General features: G+C 39.7%; 1 protein-coding gene across 1 annotated transcript; it reads left to right on the plus strand.

The window, feature by feature from the left end:
- Positions 1 to 2032: 2032 nt before the first annotated feature.
- LOC118419703 (proteasome maturation protein-like) lies at positions 2033 to 18010 on the plus strand. Its single transcript, XM_035826235.1, has 6 exons — positions 2033 to 2116; positions 12403 to 12497; positions 16049 to 16109; positions 16862 to 16963; positions 17118 to 17211; positions 17602 to 18010. The coding sequence occupies exons 1-6, from the start codon at positions 2096 to 2098 to the stop codon at positions 17670 to 17672; spliced, it is 444 nt and encodes a 147-aa protein (XP_035682128.1). The 5' UTR covers positions 2033 to 2095; the 3' UTR covers positions 17673 to 18010.
- The last annotated feature ends 212 nt before the right edge of the window (positions 18011 to 18222 follow it).

An 18222-nucleotide genomic window follows, 5' to 3' on the forward strand; every position in this document is an offset into this window, starting at 1 on the left:
CTTGTTACAGGTTTGACTATATGTCAAATAGATATGCCTTAGCTTTGAATTGCGATTGTAGCTGTAGGGCTAAGAAAGAAAAAAGAGAGCATGCCAGCAATACCCTTCTTTTGTTATTGCCAGATGCTACAGGACAGCTTATTATTCTATTAGAGGAGGGGTCATGACAACCGATACCTGAGATTTATTTGTTCTGTCCTGATACGCGTAGTACGTCAAGGAAGGAGTCTGAGAAATTTCACCACTAAAATAACAACAGGGGCCTTACTCGGACGCGTGCGTGGCGACGGGTTGGCGGTGGCATGTCACTCGACACCTGCGATGTTGGCTGCGTTAGGGCATCTTCTAATGGTTTAATTCTCTGGTTGCCATCATTAATGTTTACAACTTTGGCGCGGCTGAGGTGTTTTCAAACCACATTTTCTGCTACCTGGCATATGTAAATGTCTTTATAAGTTGATTTCGAAAAGAATATCTTTCTCCACTTACGTTCCATACCATTTTGGCAAATACACACCTTATTTTTATTTCGGCACAAGGTACCCGGCGACTCTTGAAATGATCCCATGGAAAAAAGCAAATCCCTGAAGTCAGATTGTCTCTTTAATGTTTTTATTTTTATTCCACTGAGTTCTAAGTTGAACTTCTAACAATGAGATCTAACGAGTTTGTCAACACTTATGACGCTTGACAAAACCTCCTTCACTTCCCAATTCCTTGTTTGAAAGAAGACATAAACATCGGGCAACCAAAATTAGACTTAGACCCTCCATTAAAAGCTGAATGGGGGTAACGGTTTTAATAACATCGCATTTATCTTTATCATCGCATCATTAAGTTGTTACCTTAATCACTTGTATCGCGATAAACTTGCAATAAATGAGTCCTCGTATAGTACAGAACGCTTTACTTGTCTGCTTCGTGTTAACTCTTGATTGACATTAACACAGATGTCAGATACACTTTAGTATGACGGTTTTACAAGCTTGTATCAAAAGACTGAGACTTTTGTATGAAAACTAGATAGAAGTCCATCAAACTCCCATAATGTAGCATTAACACGACATAGAAAGTAGATTTCCTAGCCGTTTCGGACCAACATCAAACCAACTAACTCTTCGAGTTCTCTCTTTTTCCTTTGTCAGTCTTAGCTTTTTTTCAGTGGATATCACTTCCAGAATGGTGAATAGTCAATACACATGTCATCTGTGTATCTTCTAGCTCACAAAACCAATGAGGTTAACGTTATATGCAAAAAGGGTCCAAACACATCGATAGACATTTAGGTACATGATCATGATTTTTAACATGTTAACATGATACAAAATTTACTCAAGTCACTGGATTGAAGTTTTGTAAATAGCCAGATGTTCAAGATATCATCCGGTCTGACAGTCACTGACGAAAGATAGCGGATGCAGTCTGAGGTCTGTGACCATAACAAATCGTGTATACAGTTGCTTGTGTAACTTTTGTAACGTTATATTATGTATAACCCTACTGCAGTAAGCAAATACAGTATCCCGTTGTGTTGACAATATTGTAGCTCTCTTTGTTATCAGCCGTTGCAAACCCCTGTATAACATTTGACACCACTGCTCTACTCCCAGACGACGCCTCTACGATTAATACTGAACAACAGCCGGAAACATTGTCGTGTGCAGATAAGTTGCTTTGCGTGACACGAACAGGAAAAGTCCATTGCTAATCAAAGTTGCTCGTAGCCGATTGTCTTTGTTCGAATGTGTGATTGAAAAGGCTTCTGTAGAGACTCTGAAATTTGAAAGGTGCCGCGTGGTTTAATGTCTCTTTTGTAGAAAACTCCCAAAAGTTAAAAAGTGTTCTCTTTTGTCACAGGACTTTTATAACGAGTAAGATTGTGGGGAACATGTTTTCGGTTCAAGACAGTAATTTTTATGACACTCGAGGCAGTCTTTGATGTATCTGCCCAAGTATGCTAGCTTACAAAAGAAATTGTTCTTTTTTTCTTTTTTGTCAATCATAAAAAATTTAAGCGCTCAGGAAAGGTCATTGACCTTGTCTGAGTCAAACTTCGCGGTGTCCGGCGCAATGCATTGTGGTACACCCAAAGCGCATGTGCGAGACATCCAAGATGGTGGGTAACTTGCTGAAATTTTACTAAATTTTGACATTTTGACGTATTTCATAGCTATATTAACCATGTGTTTGAGCTAGATGTATACTTTACAATGTAAATATAACATACGTCGTATTCTGGGTTGAATCCTGTGTACGTTTCTGGTTCCACAACGAAAAAATGGCTGTTGAAAATCCAGCGAAGTCATGTGGGGAGGGGGGGCAAAAATATTATTTTGTTCTAGTAGAGTCCATTCCAAGACACCATGCGGATGTTTGTTGCCATTCTTTAGAATTGATTTTAAAGTTTTGTAATTATATATCTAGGACATTTGATACTTCAGAAATATTTTTAACACTGTTTCAACTTTATAAATATTTCCCTGGTCCTGTAAAACTTTGGAAATATTCATGGTGTGGAATTGGATACTTCTAATGGTTTCTAAATAATGATAACAGCATTCTACCATTATTTACCATTTTCTACCATTTTTTGTAAATGGTTCAGTGGTCTGGGAAGATAGCAATTCACACATCCTTGCAAAGTATGGTTGGGTGCCATGCAACAATGGCCCACCACAAAGGATCCACCAGTGCCCAGCAGTGATAACTAAAAATATACAGATGCAACAATAGGGCTTACTTTTATGGGGGCAATAAACCAATTTTACCATTTGGTTAAGTTGTTTACAAATATTTGTAAATATTTGTAAATGTGAAATAATCACACAGAGGTTTCATAATTATTCTAAACAATGATATTTTTGTACAGTTACTTTCGAAATGTTTCTAAAGTATTCAAAGGAATTCAAATAGATGAGTATTTTCTTAGTCAATTTTTTTAAAAGAATTTAATTATTGTGGCTCAGATATTCTTTTATTGAAAATAATTCAGACTTATTATAAATATCGCCTAAAAACCCTCATGGTGTCTTGGAATGGACTCTAACTCGAAGACCGATTTTTGACAGCAACAAAGCACGTATAGATATGGCTTGACATTAAGATACAGCTTACTATTAAAGTATAAGATCGTAGACTAGTTGTACATATTTCATAACTCTCTAGAAGTTGTGTTTCACTAAAAATCATTTTGCACCATAAAACAACATACCGGTTCTGTTCTTGGACTTGGAGACTCCTTTCAAGCTGCTTTTTATGAAATTATACTTCTATAGGAAACTGAGCTAACTGTCTAGCTGTGACTTTTAACTTGGGGCTGAACTGACAGTTAGTAGACTACAAGTGATCCTCGGTAGGTTGGCTCGACACACTCTAAGATGCAAAATGGCCAGTAAAAAATAGAAGTGTGTTGATGACATATACTGTAAAATTTACAGTATATGTCATCATATGTCATGCAGCGTATGTCATTATGAATAAGGACTTTTCGCTGTGGTTTTCGGTAGCACCATGCACTGTAATCTCTTACTGCAATGTAAAAATGTTTGCAGTGTAAAAATGTTTGCGGTGGCTTAGAATTTTAAGTTCGCAGTGAAACGGCCACTGCAAAAACCGCGAAAGTTTCTGCTTTTACAGTATGCTAGATCTTTAATAAATCTGGACAGAGGGTGTTGAATAGTCTGCGTTTCACAAACTCTGCTGTCCAGGGCTGTAACTGGCCCCTCCAGTTCTAGAGGGCCGGTGGATGTTGGGTGGGCTGCTATAAGCGAGATTTACTCAGGCTAGGCATTGAAGTGGTTGGGAAAGCTGGGCTAAGGGAGGGTTGAAGCGTTAGGACTGAGGACTAATGAACGGGTAACCGTATGCAGTTTGGGTTGTTATCAACCTCCCACACCCGTATTTTAGGGGGTAGATAGAACAGCCCAATTTTATTCAGGACAACACATTGTAGACAGGAATTCAGCCACCAATGTTGCAGTCTATAATCAGCAGATTTGCTAACCCAATAAATACTCTAGATCAACACATGCTGCAAATGCATGTGCTATCCTCGACTCTCTACACGTAACTACCACTCATATAATTTCAATGTTCCTTGCAAGTAAATGCAAGCTGTAGGAAGAAATGGAATCTTGAACTTGGTTATGCTTACAAGTACATGTACAACATAAGATTTTACACATGTGTTACCCTTTCAAAGCTTCCTCAGCTATACCACAACTGCAGAGATTGAAGTTGGGAAGTACAGTGAAGAAAATACTATTACTAGTACAGGGTTCTCCTCAGAATTTTTTAGTATAGTGGAGGGGCTGGCAAAAATAACAAGCACCAACGCACTGTGCTTTCATGAAAATGAGTTCATTTTGCAATGACAGAGGGTGTCAAATACTACAAGTATAATATATTGTTGTGATTCCTTTGTTGTGAAGTGACAAAACGACTATTGTTTTGATCATCGCTCATTCACAAGTTTTTGCAGACAATGCTGACTGGAAAAGTGATGCCACTTGGCACAAAAATATGTGAATTGTCATTAATCTTAGCAAAACTAACAAAGAAAATAGGGAAGAGACATGTACTAAATTTGAAAAGTAGTATAGTGGAGCTGGCTAGGAGTATAGTGGAGGGGCCCCCTTATTCCATCCTCTGGGGAGGACTCTGCTAGGGTATCAGGACAACTCGGCACCTGGGACGACTCGGCACCTAGCCAAGTGGGAAAACTTGGCACCAAGAATATGACATAAAATTGTGAAGGTTTGTGAGAAATGCAAGATGTTTAACTGCAAAACATTTCTCTCACTGCAATAACTTGTAAGTCATACAGTCGGCACAATTTTACGGACATTTTGAGGCTCTGAACGTCACTTCAAGGTACGTTAACTTTGAACGGCTGAGGCTCTGTCTATATCAGATCGGTCATCTCAACGCGTTTTTGAAACCTACAAACAGTTGTAATTTATGACCAACAAAATATATTGAACTGCTTATTACATCTATTTTCATTTGTACTAACTTGCAAACACGGTGATATAGAAGAGAAGTAGAGTGATATCGTGAAAGAACGCCGATATAACAACTAAAAAATGGCGTCGCCGGCGCGGCCCGCAACATGTTTTGGGGATCTTGTATCCTAAAAATTTGTATCCAAAACGTTACCTCGTGGGGTGAGATTGATTTGTACATTCTTATGTCACTTTTTATGCTGCCGGAATGATAGGATTATCATTCTTCGAGTGCAAAATATAAAAGTTATGTGCCGAGTAAGTATGGTGCCGACTAGGGCCGAGATGTCTCAGGTGCCGAGTCGTCTCGAAACCCTCTGCTAGTATATTGTTTCACTGTTTGACTTTTGTGCATGGACTTTATCTTATGTATCTTATAAAAAGATACCATAATAGAATGAAAAAAAAAATGTGTTTATAGAACCTCTTTGGTAGGAACAAGTGTTTGCATGTTCTATCCTGGATTGTATAAAACTTGTCATCAGAGCTGTCCATTCAAACTCATTTTTTGGCACAATGTCTAAAAGCTTGTTGGTTGTTTTGTGCATTATTTGTGACTCCCAAGGTGTGTACATTTGTAGATGCTACTGAAAACTGTAGGAGGTAGCGTGGTGGTTCAAACTACAAAGGGCTATCTCCTTTGGTAGTTTACAAGCAACTAAACAGTTGAGAGTATGTTTACAAGCTTGTTGGTTGTTTTGTACATCATTCGTGACTCCCAAGGTGTGTAGATGCTACTGAAAACTGTTGGAGGTAGCGTGGTGGTGCAACAGGGCTTTAGCCAGCTCGAAATTTTTTTCCGTCAGCCAATTACGATCGTCGCGAAAACCGCGAAAATCAACTAGAAGGACTGAACTGAGACCTTGAAAAACGGGTTTTAATGAGATTATCGTATGCGAAATGGCGCCGACACACATTGTCAACAATCATAACAATAGCAAAACAAACAGTGTGTGGCTTTTACGGCCGTGGACGGCGTCCCCAAACCGCCTGTTGCTTCCACCAAGGATTTTTGTCCGTCAACGTTGACGGATTGGTTTTAAAATTTTTTCCGTCAGACGCAGCACATTTCCGTCAATTGACGGGAAAACGGACGCTGGCTAGAGCCCTGTGGTGCAAAGTACAAAGGGCTATCCCTTTGTTGTTCTTTCCAACCAACAGTTGAGAGTATGTCAATAAGTTTGTTGGTTGTTTTGTACATCGTTTTTGACTCCCAAGGTGCATAGATGCTACTGAAAACTGTAGGAGGTAGCATGGTGGTGCAAACTACAAAGGGCCAATCCCTTTCTTGTTCTTTCCACCCAACAGTTGAGAGTCTGTGGTTCATTAGGCTACCCCAGTGTCCTGGATAGGTGCCAAAGATAAATCCCAGCCAAGCGTCCCCCACCAGGTGTCTGGGACCACCTTTAGCCCGGACGCTCGCTCAGTGATCCGACCCCAGCTTTAACTATCACCTGTTAGGATTGGAAGCAAGGCATCAAATTGTTAGGGTGGGGTTGTCGTATTTCTGGCCACTGTCTTTTGAAAAGTAGCCTGGATACCAGACCTAACTAGTTAGCTCTTTGGCTATAGCCTAGTCTTGTGGCCAACATTCCCCCAAGGAAAAATTACCACAGTTCCCTGCGCTAGACCCTGAAATTTGGTAGCCTGATTTAATCTCGCTTATAGCAGCCCCCCCAACATCTGCCGGCCTCCTAGACAGGGGAAGCCAGTTACAGCCCCGAACAGCAGAGTTTGTGTCACACAGACTAGAAATTTGATAATGGTGTAAAACCCCTGTGTTATTTGACATTAAAAAGAATTACACATGGAACATTTAGTTTGATTTGTGTGGGCAAAGTTATCCTTGTCTATTTGTGTTTTTAGAATAGGCTGCTTAGTGTTTAACTAATTTGGCCAAGTGCCCTCTACTTAGGAGTCTAGTCATTATAATGTTTTGTGTAACTAAAGGCTTAGATTCATTAGGTGTAAGTTAGATTAAAAAGCATCCAAATTAGATTCCAGCCCTGTAAAAGTTATTGACATGGACCCCTGACCCCCATTTTCACAGTAAACCAGGGTAACAACTTTTAGTTACCAACTACTGCAAACAATTACAAACAGTAGATATCTGTGCCATCTGATAAGGGTCTCTGTCTGGTCTCTGTGCTGTGAGTGGCAGCTACTTGCACTGTTGGTAGGGAAAGTGATGATAACAAGGCTCATGATACACTGCCTGCTACACTTCTATTTCTAACCATGTGTTGTTGATAAAGCACTGTAAATGCTGGTCAGAGGTCTTCAGGCCTTGTTGAGAAGGAAGCTTTTTTGCCTTGGGAGGTGTACATATATGTACATGTAGCTTAGCATTGGACGTTATGGATAAAAGGGTTTTGATACTCTTCAAGCAGATGTTTAGAGGGAAACATAAATTTTTTTTCTCATATGCCACCATGTTCTTCCCACCATCCTAACTAGAAAATAGGGCATATGAGAGAGTAGATTTTACAGGATCAATTGTGTTCAATTCAAATGTTTAGAGACTTGTCAAATTAATTTTCAGATGTTGTATGCATCACTCATAAAGCATATCAAAGTGTTGTACCATTATAAAAAAACAATTGCATATTTTATTCAAGAACACCAGTATACAAGCTTAACTCAAGATGTAACATCAATATAATATGCCTCAGTAAATTTGTTAAGTTTAACCTATTGCAGATATCACAGAAGAAAGTTATTGTACATGATACAATGTATGGCAACAACTAATATGAGGTATAGAAATATTAGAATAAAGCTTAGCAACCTAGTTAACATAACAACAATAAGGCCTTTAAGGGCTAACATAATTCTTTGATATAGTATTGCAATGGAGTAGGCTAATCATCAGTTTTGGTATTCTTTGTAATGGCAGAGCAGTCCTTGATATATTTGCCAATTTTACACACAAAAGACATTGCCACCAGTTGTCATGTGTTAGCAATCGCCCCCCTCCCCACTGTGCTCCCCTGACAGTACTAATCCTACACTGACGCACATGCCTGAGATGGTAAACAGGTGGCCGGGAGGGCTTTCCTGTCTTAGCACTGATCCAGAATTAGAACCACTTGTTAGGCTGAGTAAAGCCTTTGGACTCTGTTAGGAAGTCGGTTTTGAGAACTGTGGATTAAGAAGACCTCATTCATGATCAATGTGGAACAAAAAGAAAGAAAAAGTGACAAAAAGTGACCTTGAGCCAGTTTAGTGTACTGAAGAGTTACATGTATTCTTCCATTGGTCGTGACAAAAGAGAGAGACAATATGTACAGCAAATTACAGGTTCCTAGTACTGGGGAAAGTGACAACAGTCGGAATTCAAACTCCCAGCCTGTTCAGTTTTGTCCAAAGGCACACTGCTAATTATGCCTGAAGATATATGTTTTAATGTATTAATCATGAGAAGAAAAAGACATGTCCACAAAGTGATGTTAAAAAAAATTGGCATTAAAAAAAATTTGGTTCAGAAAACTGTTTTATTCACAACAGCTTTTGGGCCAACCCATGGTTCTTGGATGTAGCCGGGAATATTATAAGGAAATTAGCCTGGTATCCAGCCCTATTATAGCTCTTCAATTAGAGAGGACAGAAGAGACTCTGGGGCTATAATATGGCTGGATACCAGGCTACAAGGAAATAAGAAGTTTATTTGCAAGTTCGTGCCCGAGGGCTAATTGCAAGTACATGTACATGGTATACACATAGTGACAATGGACAGCCATAAATAATATTCTAATCTAATACTAGTGTTGGCTATTTCTAAACAGGTTGGGTTTGACTTCTTTATAGCCAGGACCATAAGTAAAAGGAAGAGGGTCAGTTGCATTGAAGTTTAATGTCCTAACTCATTACATGCTAAGTCAAGTCACACCATGTAAAACATGTGACCCATGGACATGTAGACCAGCAGGACCCATGAGAAAATGGGTCAGTGGTATCCAAGTTTATGTCATGACCCATTCTCCACCCAGTCAAGACACCAAACAACCCCTAAATGCCCTAACAACCAGTTCCCAGTCTTCCAGATGTTATGAGTTGCTATTTCTGGAAAGACGCTGTAATTAATCAAGACTACTTGGGCTGTAAACTTCCGGAAGGTGATAGCCAGGAGGGCGGTGTGGGGTTTTGTTAGGTGCCTCTGACGTCAGTAGACAAGGGGACGCTTAAAAAGACCTGTCAGCTGTCAACAGGTGTCAGTAGAACCAGGAAGTCGTGTTTTTGTTGAGGTACAAAAAAGAAAATGTCAGCATGTTTGTAGGGCAGACTGAATTTTATTGAAAGCTCTTTGTGAAGTTCGTAAGCATGTCAACCATTTTTATGATGATGGAAGCATGTCAGTGTTGATAGACTAATAATCAATCATAGTACAATACTTAACTTTCTTCCAACTCAAAGGTTATACAGGAATAATGTTTCTGTAACTCTTACGGGTTTATGTTCTTTAGTGATTGATCATCAACATTGATCCTGAAGAAGATGACTGTGGTCGTTGAAAATTTGATCCGTGTAAACCTTTGTGTTGGAAGAAAGTTAACATTGTACTATCAACAAATTTTAATTAGATTGTTTGCATCAATCCAATTTCTGGACACAATTTTAGTTGTTGTCCGCACACTAGTTTACAGTCTATCTTTCAAGCTTGAAATCAACAACTTGGCACAAATAATCCAAGGAGAAGATCTTACACAATCTATTATTTGCACATTTCAATTAGCCCACCAAAATACACAATGGTCTTAAAATGAACATCTTATATTTTAAGAATGAAAAATTCAAAATCAATCCAATTGTACAAACTAGGACTGAATGAAGTTACAGATAAAGTTGTTACGCTCTTATCATTTACATGTATCGAATCTATCATGTACTGTTTATTTGTCTTCTGTGTGGCCACTGCACTCTAAGTTGTTAGAAAGTCTACCACTGAGTGAAAAGATGATCTCTTAACTGACAGATAACTACTCTACTATACAAAACAGAGGTTTGACATGACTTCTCAGAAGTGTAGTGGTTATGGTGGTTACAGTACTGTACATCTTACTATCATAATATGTCCTGACATAGTGCATGATCTTTGAGCAAGCTGTTCAGGGCCAGAAAAACATGGTGGCTGGCAACGAGTCAAACTGTATTGCCTTTGGTGCATATATGCATGAGTCTCATGCTTTGTCACATGTTCCTGGCCCTGTGCCTGGTTTAGATATTGTTGGGTGTACGGTTCCGGCCTAGGCTTTAAGTTGTAATAGACAGAAGCAGGGTTAAAACTATAAATGATTGAAGAAAGGAGAAGAAAACTAGAAAGGAAAAGGAAAGTGGTTGACTGTACATTTCAATTTTAGAACAAGACTGTCTCTAGGACCCGTCCCTCCGTCCCAGGGTGGAAAATTGTTAGGATGGGAAAAAAATTTACCCCTTGGCTTCAGTCATTGATGAAAATGTATCCTTTTTAATCTTAAACTTAAAAGACACAGATTTATCAAGGACATTGGCAAGAGAAATTAACAACATTGGCTCCCAAACAATTAGTAGGATAGAGAAAAATCTAAAGCTGGATACACTCCTGGTTTAGAAAAAAACTTTTAGTTTGTAGACAAGGTACAATAGTTAAGTAGAATACATGTATGTCAGCAGGTTTGGGTTAGTTCCCACAAAGACTCCACTTAAGTAACTGTAGATAGGCTGTAGACTCTGTTACATCGGAATCTTCTTGGCTATGTTCCCAGCTCTCACACACAGGAATAACTAACTGGTGACACTCTGACAACATAGGAACATTTGGCACTGAACTCTGTCCAACCCCCTTAGTCTGGTGTTGAGAACATGTGAAAAGAACATTCGTGTTGGTAATACAAATGTACCAAACAGTACATGTAATGTGTCACATGTAGGCCAGTAATTCATGAACACAGCATTTGATGTTACACCTCTCTAAAAAGAAGGCAGTGCAAAGGTTCTATAATTACTATTCGGCAATCACAAGCAAATCTGATGAGCCTTATCAAAGAGAAGTACATTTTGCTAATAAGATTAGTTTTTGTGTATACTGGTAAGTAATACATTTCCTTTTTCAAAACTTAACAATGAAGCTTATTTCATTTTAACAAGTGAAGTGTTTTTGTTTTTTTTTCATTCTCTCACACAATCTCCGTTGCCTCTAGAGGATGTTATCCTCAAATTCAATTTATTTGGCCTTAGGCCACACCAATTTAATTTCTTTGTTCACAGATTTTTTCATAAAAAATATGGAGCGAGAGGGCGAAATAAAAATAAAAATTGTAAAATGGTTGGGGTAAAGGTAATGGCTAATCCAAAACATAAGGAAAAAAAGTTTTCAGCTTGAAAAAAATACAAAAACACTAATTATTGTACAGTAACAGCACCTGTACCCACACTTTAAGGAGCTTATCATATAAAGGCCAATTTGCTACACCAGAAAGTTGGTGAATGGTTTTATTAATGGTGAAAATTTGCTGAGTGGTAATTTTTTTTTTTTTCCAAAAAATAGGAGCAAGCGAATCCGTGAACCAAGAAATTAAATTGGTGTGGCCTTACAGTGTAGAAATGTAGTATCATAGCTTTTCAGCTTTCCAAGTTGTTTTTTAGTAAATTTCATTTTCTATCTCCACAAATGAATCCACCACAAACAGAGAACCTAATGATGTCCACATGTAGGTAGCGTCTTTAGTTTGGGGTCCTGACCCTTGTTAATAGGTTGGGCTGGTGCCACAGGTGACCCCTTAGTGAGATAGGCAGATTGAAGTGTGATTGGTGCATCTAGAGAAGGGCTGTCTCCAGGACCTGTCCCTTGGTCCTGGGATGGAAATTTGATTGTTGTTGGGACAGACAATATAATTTCGCCCCATCCGTCCCTCTGAAGCAGGGTTGTAGCCAGCACCCGTCCTTTGACGGAATTTTGCAGCTGTGGACAGAAAAAGATTTTGCCCATTCCTTCCTCTGTGAGCAAAATTTACCCCTCAAGAAAAAGCGTTTCTGAGGGTCAAGATTTCAAAATTTTACTTGGGAGCATGCCCCCGTACCCCCTAGGAACGCTGTGCCAAAGCTATTCAAAATCGAGGGGACGGAAAATGATTTCAGGCTGGCCACAACCCTGCTCTGAAGTTCATGACTTTCATGAAAATACTTTTGTTTTTGCTACAATTGCTTGTCTTTGTCCCATGCTACCCACTCTCTTACCCCCCAAAAAGACAAGAAAAATATCGAATGGCATGGACAAAAATACACGTGAGCTGAAGATAGACCTGATCTTCAAAGAAGTTTTCACTCTCTGAAAATTTTCACATTGAGGTAATGTTCATACTGATGTTGAAATTAATATTTGGGATATACATGATCTAAATGATATTTCTGTGTTATGTTTCAGAGCCTGAACGTCACCACACCAGCTTCCTCCATCGAGGTCCCCCTGCACCAGACTGGGCAGTATGGGGTGAAGGAGACCATGAAGTCAGTCGAGGGGTAAGAAAAGTCATCAATTATACTTAGTCTAGAAAGGCCACATTTCCACAAAAATCCAGGATGTTCCAAAGGTAAAGAAAAATCATCAGAAAGGAAATAAAAAGCTGATTGTCAAACGTGTGATGCCTTGTTTGCGAGATGAAAGCGTTGTACATGTGCATGTATAAGATTGTCTAAATAGAAATGGCATGGTAAAGGGAATACAAAATTTATTACACAAACCACAATCCAAATGGGAGGCACAAACATGATACATTGTATATACCACACGATATACCACACATTGGCTGACATCATCATCCGTTCTGAGTTTTGATTGGCAGAAGAAATAAGAATGGGCCAGTAGGCCAGCAAAAACAATATGTTTTCCTTCGGAAATATGATAAAGATCTGCTTTGCACATGTTAAGGTTTCATACTTAAATAGAGGTGAAGTGGGTGTATTTCCTTAATTGGGGGTGTATCAACTAATCTTTTATCCAGAAGTGTGAAGAAATTTGTTCTGGAGTTATTATGAAACAAATTATCCAAGGCTAATAAACATGTATGAATCAGAACAACAACAGTAATTCACATTCTTGCATTGACACTGAAGATAGTGTCTTGAAAAAAATCTAAAAAGATAGCATAGATAGGCAGGTAAGAGGATGTTGTTGCATGGTGGGATGGATGTGTCCTGCTGGGAGGAGTGTTGCATGCTGGGAGGGGTGCATCCTCCCCCACCTGTTTGATGTGTAATAGGTGCCATGTGACGTAAAGTACTGTCAATCCCTAAACCTCTGCGGCATTTTTAATTTTGTTGTTTTCTCTTCACAACGAATTCATGACACAGCAAATGTCTCCCTTGCATAACTGCTGTACTTCGAATTCAGAATGGTTTCAGTCAAGAATTAAACCCCCCTTGTCCCTCCTACTGTGAAATAAAATCACTGCGAAAGTTTCACAGTATTTACAGTAAAGACAGACTCAAGGTTGGTTGGTCCAACCCCTGCACCAGGGAACAACGGACGCTAAACCGGATAGAAGAAGGTTTACCTGGAATGACTGTTTTTTTAAATTTTATGTTGCTTTTTAAAACTGTCAAAGAACTGTAGAACAGAAAGTGAACACAGTCAAAGTACAAGATCAGGTGATAGCTGACAGGGCTAAGTAGGTGATAATTTTTGCCTCCCCAAAACAGAAACCAGAAGCCAGGCATATGATATACAGTACATGTACAGTACCATATGGCTTTCATCACACTGTGGTGTACATGTAGTTACCTCAGCCTAACATACAAACATCTGGGAGAACTTCTGGGTTACTACCTGCTGTACATATGGGCTGGATGTTATCAGGTGTTAACTGTAGAGGTCCAATGTGTTGACCTGTATATCTGTGAGCATGTGTGTGGTTCAGTGGTCAGTGACCCTTGTTATGGTCACAACCTGTTATGGCCCACCTGCACTTAACTGTTGAAGTGACTGTACAACGTGTGTACTAGCTGTACATAGTTTCAGTCTTCCCATCATGGTCAATGGGAAAGAAGCTTTCTAATGAAGGCCTGCATGGGGGTTACTGATGAGTGATATCACTTTGTTCTTAATTTAGGAGAACCCTAAACATCTATCATGCAGGAAGAGATTACGCAAGATTTGGCCATCTTGCTATGAATTATGGAGCAAAACAGTTTGCCTACAAATTACGAGAAATAAAAATATTTTGTCTACACCTTACCAAAAAGAGGCCTGTACATTATCTGATGCATAAGAAAGGGCATGAATATTTTTGTAGGTACAAAAAATGGACTGTAAATTAAAGCAACTCAGAACTTGACAGAAGCAAAATGGCGTAGAAACTGAGAAATTGAGATAGAATATAGAAGGATGAAAGACTTCATCAATCTGCAAAATATGACAGTGCCAAAGCCTCCATTTAGACAATGCTTTGTGACTGTATTAGTTACTGAGCATGTGCCAGCCATGGTGGTCAAAATTGACTGCACTTGTTTGGGTTCTTGCTATCAAGCATCGCCTTTGTTTGTTGACATGTTTACATCGCTCTTCCACCACACCAGTAACACAATCTGTCATCACCTCTTTACCCTGTGGTATAAGGCACAAGATACACACACACACAATGGTACACACTACCCAAACTTCCTGTCCTGATAACCATCAGAAGGAAACAGGCTCAGGCAGAAGGCCAAGAAGGAAGGAAGGCTTCTCCTGATGCCTGGTGACCCCGGGCTACCTTACAAAGGAAACACCTGGAAACCATGGTGGTCACGACAAGGGCGCCAGGTTCTAACAAGGCCCCCCTAGGGACTACAGGGGCTCCCCGGGGTGGGGATGTTGGCACCAGGCCAGCGTGGGGTATCAAGGCAAACAACTCCAGCTGTCAGTACAGGTGGATCAGGCTGTAGGTGGCCTGGTATCCAAACCTACTGTAAATTCAGAAACTTTCGCAGTGGTTTAATGTTCGCAGTTTTCGCGGTGGCTGCTTCACCGCGAATTAAAAACCACTGCAAATATTTTTCCATGGCAGTTAGAGACTACAGTGCATGGTGAAGCCACAGCAAAAAGTCCTTTTCCCCGCTCCTGCGAAATTACATGTAAATTCCCACGAATTAAGGACTCATTCATGTGTTCTTCCCAGTGTCCCCAAAGTCCCCTCCAATAAAATATAAAAATCATAGATTCCATTTTTGAAGTACAAATGATTTGAGAGGATAGCTTGGGTATGCCCGACAGGATTGCATAGGACATTTTTTTAAATTTGAAATATTGTCAGATTGCACTCTGTAAGTCTTTTTTGTCTGGGAAGGAGTTACAAATAAATGTACGTATGCTTCCTTTTACCTGTTACGTTTTCTGTGGCCTATATTAGACAGATACTAGTATGCTGATCTGATCATCTTTTAGCATTAAGTCACTGAAACTGGGACCCAAGATTTAGCTATATGTTAGCTATTAAGTTGAAATCACCATCTCTACAAAGGCTGCCACCTGTAGGAAGCCTGTGGGGGTCCTCAGTAGAAGCTATATGCTTCTTAGGGGGTGACCATAGGCCAGGCCCCCACATTAAAACCCAGTTATGTGGACTCCTAAATACATATACAGATAACCCACAATGTCACCAAGTTCATGTACATAAGTTTTAATGACTTTAAATAGTTGACACAGGGTGAGGATGTCATATAAAGGGTGAACCTCCTGGTCTGTGTAGAACACCCAGAAGAGACATTATCTAGGACATTATGGCAGAAGTCACAACCTTACTGTGTGTATAGTGGCTTTAGCGGGCCCTTGTTTGTGCCCTTCTTCTCTTGTAAGTTTTCATAGTGAGGAGGGGACAGTTTATTGAAAGCTGATGTTGCACGAGGTTTATACGGTTTAGAAAGAAGAAAATTTGGGCAGCATTTGGCCAAAAGACTCAGAAGAATTGTATAGCTGCATTGCAAGTCTCTTCACCCCACATGTACACATGTATTGTGTGTGGTTGTGTTAGAATTACACCATTTTGCAGTTTGTGTTAGAACTGCAGCTTACCTATTTTTTTGTGTCCTTACAGGCTGTCTGGAGTGAAGGGTACTCTTGTTGCTGCTCATCCCCTGGAAGCATCTGAAGCATTGGTGAGTCTATGTGTGAACCATTTCACTAAAATGGGACAGGCAGCATCATTGAGCGTACAATCAATGTAGGGCTACCGGTATGGTGGACTAGGGAGTGCTGCATTATATTTGCAGGGCTAGAAATGCTTTTTTCTGCACGCCTGCTCTGGTGCAGGTACATGTAACATTGAAAATTACCTGCACCAGACAAATTTTACCTGCACAACTCTGAATTTAGGAAGTGTGGATCATACTAAAATTGTTCAGGAACCATTGCTATTTTTTTTTCTTTTATACTTTTTAGGTGGTAACATTCAATACAGCTAATAACAATCAACATACACCTACATCATATGACATTTATGTATATAACCCAGTACATGGACCAGTGCACAACAAAATACCTGCACAGCTCCAATGTTACCTGCACTAACCTGCATATGCAGGTGGTATTTTGAGCCCTGCTTTGGGAAGTTGTGGGTTCAAATCCTGGTCAGGCTATACCAAAAACGTGAGAATGATACATTGTGCTTAGCAATGAGCACTTATCTGATAGAGTATGGGACTTGCAAACACTGCACTTCCAGTGGACTAGCCAGCCTCATACTGTAGTGGCCAATGTGGCCCTTGTAAACTGAAAATTGTGGGAAGGATTTGAAATGTAACTGTAAAATGTATGGAAATTAAAGTACAGTTAAAACCTAAACAAGCTGTACTGATATCTGTTTGTTTTCACTTTGAACTCACTCTCAGTCTTTTTTTTATCATGGCAGGTCCGCAAGAACCAGGATCAAGTGGACTTCACCATGCTGCGCAATGTACAGGGCATGCACGCCCCCTTGCGGCTACAGATGGAAAGGCACATTGCTGGCAAGGTTAGTGTCAGCAAAACAGTGAATTTTGATGATTGTAGGACGCTAAAGATACTCTCAAAAACCTACGAAGTAGAATTGTAATACAATTTCATCATTGAGCACCAATAAATGGAAAATGTTGATGTTTTCATGTGTTTATTACTTCATTACCCAGGTCCAGCGGTTACCATGTCTACACAGCTCCAACGTGGCCCTGGACACCCTACGTGGTCAGGATGAACACATTGACTTCAACCATGTTCTGAACGGCAAGGACTCTTCTTTTTCTTTGCAACTCTCTTTATTTAGATCTGAAAAAAGGTTTCTTTTAGGCCCACACTTGAAAAGCTTTCAATGCCATCTTAACCTGAAGATGTACAGTAGTGTTTCGAATGCTATGTAAAAGAGTATGCTTCCATTTTTTGCTACCCATTCAACCCATTGTATGTTAGTCATAAAAGATCAATCTTCTGAGTTTCCCTCTCCATCATCACAGTTATCAGTTTGACCAATTAGAGAATGGCAGTTGGCAGTCGACCAATGAGAGTGTGGCATTTGAATTTTTATGTTTGGTTGGGAACCAGTCAGAGCTTTGGTATCAGTCTAGTATTGTTCTTGGTACAAATGTATTTAACTACTGTTGCTTTCCCCCCTTACAGACCCTACAGCTCCAGAAGTAATGGGTGATCCCCACATCATGACAGAGAGAAGGGCTGGCATCCTGCAGTAGAGGCTCTGTTAGGGGGCTGACAAGGTTCAAGGATGATTCTCTAGGATTTGGGGGGACAGGGGTCATAGTGTTCATTTGCATCAGTGGTAGGAAGCTAAGTCAATTTCTGGATTCCTCAACAGACAATTCTGTAAGCCTTAGGTGTAGTATTTTTTGATTCAGTTATAAATGTTATCTAGACAGTGGGCCATATGTTCCTTGTCTATGCTCTCCATACAGAAGATATTTCCCTTTAACTCTCTCTGTTCAAGTAGTTGTTTATCAGTACAAGCAAAGAACATGTATCTGAAGGTAGTGATGTCTCAAATAAAGCACATCTTCACAAACAAACATACAAATGCAGTGAAAACAGCCTCCTTTCAAAGTTGTCTTCTTGGTAGCAATGAGTAGTCAGAGTAGTAGAATTTATAGTATGTTTCTTGCTGGCATTTATATTACATCAAAGGTATCAGTCCTGCATTTGAGACTGCCTACCTTGATATGGTAACCTGATAGTACATCTCATATAGAATACCACACATCCGAAAATAGTTTCATCAGGTTGGTAGAA

The sequence above is a fragment of the Branchiostoma floridae genome, chromosome 7 (genome assembly GCF_000003815.2).
Source record: "Branchiostoma floridae strain S238N-H82 chromosome 7, Bfl_VNyyK, whole genome shotgun sequence".
NCBI lineage: Eukaryota > Metazoa > Chordata > Leptocardii > Amphioxiformes > Branchiostomatidae > Branchiostoma > Branchiostoma floridae.